The sequence below is a fragment of the Taudactylus pleione genome, unplaced genomic scaffold, assembly GCF_031769625.1.
Source record: "Taudactylus pleione unplaced genomic scaffold, aTauple2 ptg000122l, whole genome shotgun sequence".
Taxonomy (NCBI): domain Eukaryota; kingdom Metazoa; phylum Chordata; class Amphibia; order Anura; family Myobatrachidae; genus Taudactylus; species Taudactylus pleione.
Window position 1 is genome coordinate 6,196,820 of NW_028284524.1, and position 6,809 is coordinate 6,203,628.

Consider the following 6,809-nt stretch of genomic DNA (forward strand, 5'->3'; position numbering starts at 1 on the left):
TGCAGAGCTGCCCACAGCACCCTGCAGCCTGTGGAGCTGTCAGAAGCGCCCTTAGGATGCTCTACTTCCTAGAGCCATCAGCCCCACTTTCAAGGGTGACATCATGATGTCATGGGTTTGGGGGTGGCATAGAGCCCTGTTCTTCCTCTAAGTGTAGGGGATGTACGTGCCCACATAGGACAGGTCACACCCACACAGCACTGGTCCTCCGCTTCTCACAATAGGTCCCTGGTCATATTCAGTCCCAGGTCCTTGTGGCCCCTAATCCTGCCCTAGATAGAAATGTGATACTTCCATGTAGTTATGTAATCTATCATACCCTATATGAGGTGTCATAATGTACAAATATTTATTTACTTCTAAGTATTATTATTATAAATAATACAATTATTAAAACACTAACGAATTAATGTTTTGTACTGTCAGTCAAAATGTGTGATTGCATATGCATTAATTTGAGACGAAAATCAATCTCATGGCTCCTTATGTAACACAGGACTGACCTACATTTAGTAGAAATTGTCTGACAGTCAGTAAAAATGTCATCTGTCATTAAGAAAAACAATTTACATCAGCCTAGATTGTAAGCTCCTAGGAGCAGGGTCCTCCTCCCTACTGTTCTCACAACCCTCTTCTCTAGCACTTCAATGAGAGCCTTCAGCTTTCCAGCTGTATTGTGTACTGAGAATTGTGGTGCTAATTGTTACTTGTGCTCTGTCTGTTTTTGTGACTGAAATGTAATGTTCTGTTTGCCCTGTACTGTCCTACTGTTGATGTACGTATGGCGCTGCGGATAACTTGTGGCGCCTTATAAATAAAATGTAATAATAATAATAATTAGTAAAGGTATTAAAAAGTAGACCCCCTCCCAACACTAATACTACACTACACTATTCTATCATTTTAAGGTTGTGCATACAATGAGTGATCCCACTTTTAATGTACATGACACTAGCATGTCAGTAAAAATGCTAGCCGTCCGTGCATTCTTATACAATGATCAAGGTGGGAAGGAATTTCATCTCAGAGCAGTTCAGTTATTTGATGGTAGATGTAATATTACATACTTCCTAATAGACCTGATTTTGATGGGATTGCATAGAATCTTTGACTCACAAAAGGGTGGGGCCCTGATAGAAAGAGGGTGTGGTCCTGATAGAAAGAGGGTGTGGTCCTGATAGAAAGAGGGTGTGGCCCTGATAGAAAGAGGGTGTGGTTGGGCAGATCTGAGCATGGTTTGAACGTATAATGGAAAAAGCTTATTTTTTTACTTATTTTACTTTGGTCCTTATTGTATCATAATTACTGACATATCCTGCTGCCATGTAGTCTCATATCGCTATAACAGAGAAGCAGAAATTCTCTCTCTCTATACACATATATACAGATTTTTTTCTTTACATATATAATGATTAATTGCAGGCTGTGGGGTAAACTGTGTCTGCGTTGGCCCATGCACTCCAGAGGCCAGATCTTGGAGGCACCAGCCCCAGCGTTTGCTCAAAAGAGCAGAGCAGGACCCTCCAAAGCAGATGAACAGATATCACCTCCCCCCTCTCCCTGTAAATATTGCCATGATACCTGGTGATTGCGTATAACACTCCTGGTGGCAAGTGCCCATTTCCCTGAAAATCTGGGAACACAGGATATTTGGCATGAGTCATTTTTAATTTACAGCTGTTGAAGTCAGTACTCTTCTATTAAAGACTTATTTTCCTTTAGACATGAACGCATAATAGATTTTTCACACACAGAATCCCGGGCTGTCTCCCCGCAACAGGAGTAGGATCCATCGCTATATTCTTTCGAGTGATTCATATAGATTTCAAAAGCCATACAAATGTCATCAGCAGTCAGTGAATCCACTTGGCGGCATTGTTTTGTTTCCTCAGCCTCAACAGCACCACTGTGCGTCAACCTATGTCTATAGCCCAGTATGTTTGCAACATAGAGGATTAACGTTCCAGGACGAGACCCTTGGTCTAGGTATTCCTTTTCTTTCCAGAAGAGTGGACACAAATAAATGACATTATTTGATTTGGGATGGATGTAGGCAAACATTGACTTTGCTCTAGGTCTGTTGTCACTTTTAAAAGTCATATCCTGGAGCTTTCTGATGAGCTCTTTTACTAGTTTAGTAGTGATCAGAGGCAAGCCCACCACGGATTGCACTACATCTGAGACGACTGGCCTATCTAGCAGAAGGTCTTTCCTGAGCGCGTCAATGAGGATATTCAGGGCTGTATGTTTTGCCTTTTCCACCAGATTCTTCTGATCTTTACTCATACAGGGCAGAAAAGAAAATCTAAACAATGAGGAAAACATTTATTTGAACTTATAGCTATTGCAAAGGTATAGAAAAAGCAACATATAATAAATATTAAACATATAATAGAACTATACATTCCTGTGCACACTTTATCTATGTATAATTAGCTAGGAAAGATATGCTCATCTGTGGCACATTCTGGATATGCTAGGAAAGATATGCTCATCTGTGGCACATCCCCCCCCCCACTCAGAGAAGTAGGCAAATCTCCTGGCTGGCGCCACCCCCCTGCAGTGGCATTGTGAAGAGGGGGTGGGGCCACAATGACATAACCACGCGGTCACGCCCCGCCCCCAATGTCATCATCACCCGGTCACGCCCCCCGCTGTATACAGACATTCAGCTCCCTCCAATCCCTAGCCACCGTCTATGCTCATCGGTTTGTGGTTACATGAGAGACCAAATATTGAATAAGTAAAACATTAATGTGACTTTCTATTCACTGATCAGCTGTTCATTTAATGGAGCTCATGTGCAACAGTGATTGGCACCAGGCAGGCGATTCATGTTACGCAAGAGGATGTCGGTCTGTATCTGACAGTATACATGTTAGTCTGTGTTATATCACTCGGTATTATAAAGAAAAGAGCACCCCATGCTATGAAATACAAGGATATGAGAAGTCAGTTCAGGTTTCTATGACCTGTATAAAAGTATTTATACCTGTAGCCTTGGGCTTTTCTGTGCTCACAGATCACATCCCAGAGCAGTCTGGTTTGCAGTCATTTTCTAAATCATAGAGATTAATGTGAACATACCTGCTGCACAGGAATAATGTAGTTATTTGTACTCGGGTAAATAGTTACATGGGCGTTCCTGGCATGGTCTCTGAGTTACTATCTGTCCAGCCAGTCTCCAGGGACTAGGTCATGACATTACTATGGGGGGAGCTAATAAAAGGTATTTTGTTCTGAGTCAGATTTCGGGGATAAATTCTAAGTTGAAGCTTGGACCCCCCCCACCCGGCCCAGCATGAGCCAAGTGTAATTCTGTGTAGGTTTTTCCTTTTTATTTTGAAATTGCACCATACACTTGTCTATGTAATCTGTAACCCTTTTAATCTATATAATTTCTGTGACTAAGTATTGTACATCCTTTAGTAAATAAAGCGTCCCTTGATTAGTCTAACTTCACATATGCTCCAGCACCCAGTCTTTGAAGAAGCTATTAGATGGATAAGGCTAAGCTATAACTATTATTGATTGCTAGAAGCAGGAGACCAACTATCTGAGTGCTAGTTTGTGTCGCAGAGAATGTGCGATTGTGATAGGGTTTGGGGACCTGTGGCCCCTTTGTACTTTCCTTGGATGATGGCAGTAAAGAAAATTATATGGTATACTGTATATCGGGCAGAGTGATAGAATAATCAGGGGGAGTATTATATTAGGCTCAGCCCTCATTACTAGAACTTGGGGATCTCTGTGATCAGAGTCCAGATCCTAGTGTAGTACCAGTCAGGGTGATACAGCTATTAGCTCTGACCTAGCTAGAGTCAAACTGGGATACCTCAGGGGCAGAACTATGGGAGACAATGGAGGCGCCTGCCGCCTGGCTCCAGCTCTGAAGGGGCACCTCCTCCATTGTCCACAACATATTAACCCCACTGAGGTCTGTAACTATGTACCCGGAGTGTACCGTCACGGCCGCCCAATACATGACACCCCTTCCCGGACTGACCACCATACACTAGTGGAGAGCTCCATGTCAGACCACCAGCTGCTGCTTCGTCTATTTATAGCCTGTCTGTAATGTAGCATGCATGCGCATTGCTACATTACAGTGTCAGCGGCTGTGATGGGGGGGGGGGGGGGGTGAACTTACGCCACTGTGATACCTATTGGGGTCCCTAACAGAAAGTTGTAATAAAGTTGCATATTCCACATAATATACATTTATATACAAACACTTCCATATCCATTGTTTACGTCTTTAAAAATCATATTGGAATCATCCTCTGCATTAATCCAAATTGAGATGTCAATGGAGTAATGCAAATAGACAGCTTCAATACTAAGGATTTTATAACTGGATTGTGCTGCAGCATCATCATTACACCAGCCACCCGGCACCTTCAATGGTTATACCCGAGACCACCAATGGTCCACAAAACAAATAATCTATGACCAGAAAGTTATTAGTTTTGCGGACACTTGGGGTCTTCGAATACCTTCTAGGTCCATTTTTTTACGTTAATGGTGTTAGCAGGTGTTTGCCTCCCTTTACATTGTTTTGGCTTTTACTGTACCCCTTATTTTTCATTAATATATCATTGTATAGAAAGTTGATTAATCTTGGTGAGATATTGAATTGGCACTGGATTCAAGGAAGATAGTAGTAAACAATGTTTTTAACAAGAGATGTATATAGACTTTGGAGCTCAGCCATAGGTTTCCAATAAACAGACATGTAATACCTCATATCAGATTCCTCACACACTGAGTCCCTGGTCTTCTCCCCGCAGCAGTTGTAAGAACCATTTATATAGTCTCCTTTGTGATTCATCCAGACTTCAAACGCGGCACAGATGTCATCAGCCGCTGGGGGATACAGTCTGTATTTCAGAATTCTGTTCTCAATCCAAAAAGTGTCAGAAGTACAGTACTTCCAAATATTTGCGGCCACTAAGATTAATGCCCCAGGCCACGATGAGAGTCCCAGGAACTCCTCTTTTTTCCAAAAAGCTTGGCATAAGCTGACAACAATATTATTTGGACCAGGATATACATCGGCAATGGCATCGCCATTCTCTGGGTTATCGTCTTTCAAAAGTGTGGTATCCTGCAAGGTAGCTGCTATGTTTTCTACCAGCTCTGTGCTGAGTAATATACAGTCTTCAAACCCCTGAATATTCTCATATTCCACTCCTGGCTCCAACAGCAGCCGGTCCTTCTTATTCAGAGCATCATTCAGGATGTTCAAAGTCCTTACACGAGCTTCCACTGCCTTTCCATCCTCCTCCATTGTCATAGAGCCTAGCACTTCACCTAATCGTACACTGGGCTCTGACAGCCTCTAAAGCAACAAATAACTAAAGATATTTCACTTTCCATTCACACACATGTACAGTTTTGTTTCATTTCCCACAATAGGCGTGTCTGTTCTGACTTTACATTGTGCTGCATAAGTGAACAGAACACATTTATTGGAAAGCAATACTTGCAGGGCAGGGTTATGCACATTTCCCACAAATGACATTAACTCCTGATAGTATATGTAACTCATGGGTGAAATGCTCGTAAGCTCACTTACAAGCACCATATTCAGATTTTCTCTTTAGAAGTGTATTTGTCTTGTGTGTGACCCAGCAAACCACGGCTTTATCCACATGAACAATACTCCAGGCATCCTTCAGTATGTTTATTCAGGATCCAGGAGTGGGCAATAAGGGCAAGTATTGATAAAGAGCGACAGATTAATAGTTTATACATGCATAATTTACAAAATATATATGTATGTGAATCTTGCCCTATACATTGATAACTGCAGGTCTACACTAATCTCACAACGTAGGATGCTAAAATGAATTGCCTGATAATGAATAGTTCTTTAAACAATGCAATTACATGCGGCTGAGCCCAGGCTACTTAATAGCTCCTATACCAAATATTCTGGCACTATCAATGATAATGACAATATAACACACACACTCATATCGACTTAGGAGTGAATTATTCGATGCCTGTTCCCTAAATACAGGGTAAGGTTGCACTATGATGATGTGATTGTGATAATGAATACACCTATATCCTTCATTCTAAACCTGTCACAAAATAAGTTACTTTGATTCAATGGACAGATGGATGTTGATATTGACAAACATTTAGGGTTATTATATCAATCTATTAAATTGAAGCAATGTTGTTAATGCAGTGGCTAAGCTTCCTGTAATACAGTAGTGATAGGGTCTTGTTAAGTTATATATTGCATTCTTGAAAATAGCTAATGAAGTTTGGGACATCCACAAAATGGCTGCTACCACTGTGTGACTGACACGTGTAATAATGAAATATCTGCCACCAATGACAGTACTTTTGTTATAATGATTAGTAAGAGAGTTATATAATGCATAGAAATAATGAGTCTTAGATTGATGTACATTCATAATTTATTTGGTTCCTTATAAATTAAAATAACATGTGGAGGTGATGCTCTCTCTGACATTTTTCCTCCAATCATTAAAATAGTCACAGTATCAATGGAAAGAGCCATCATAAAACATCCGCTTCTCGGCGCTTACGGAACCTGAGAAAATCGCCTTACTTAGGATTATCATTAATCTTTAAGGATACACTACCACTTACATCATTGTTTTTACCAACATGCCCCGTCCTCCTGGCCTGAGTAAACAATTCCATAGGTGCTAGTGCAGATTTAAAAGACATATATTCATTCACTGTTAGAAGACTCATTTTACTAATTGAGTTTAATAAACAAAAATAATTAAATTAATTTTAGACTATGTCCTAAAATCTACCCTTCC

General features: G+C 40.9%; 1 protein-coding gene across 1 annotated transcript; it reads right to left on the reverse strand.

Moving 5' to 3' along the window:
* Window positions 1–1,686: 1,686 nt before the first annotated feature.
* LOC148524025 (uncharacterized) lies at window positions 1,687–5,296 on the reverse strand. Its single transcript, XM_088472247.1, has 2 exons — window positions 4,743–5,296; window positions 1,687–2,305 (listed from the first exon to the last, which is right to left on the reverse strand). Exons 1-2 carry the CDS (start codon window positions 5,294–5,296, stop codon window positions 1,687–1,689), a joined length of 1,173 nt encoding a protein of 390 aa, XP_088328373.1.
* Between the last annotated feature and the right edge of the window lie 1,513 nt (window positions 5,297–6,809).

Excerpts from the sequence above, each read along its gene's own strand:
- LOC148524025 (XM_088472247.1), bottom strand. The coding sequence starts at position 5,296 with ATGACAATGGAGGAGGATGGAAAGGCAGTGGAAGCTCGTGTAAGGACT. Across the intron at positions 2,306-4,742 it reads TGTGAGGAATCTGATATGAG|ATTTTCTTTTCTGCCCTGTA; the intron begins GTATTACATGTC and ends CTCATTGTTTAG.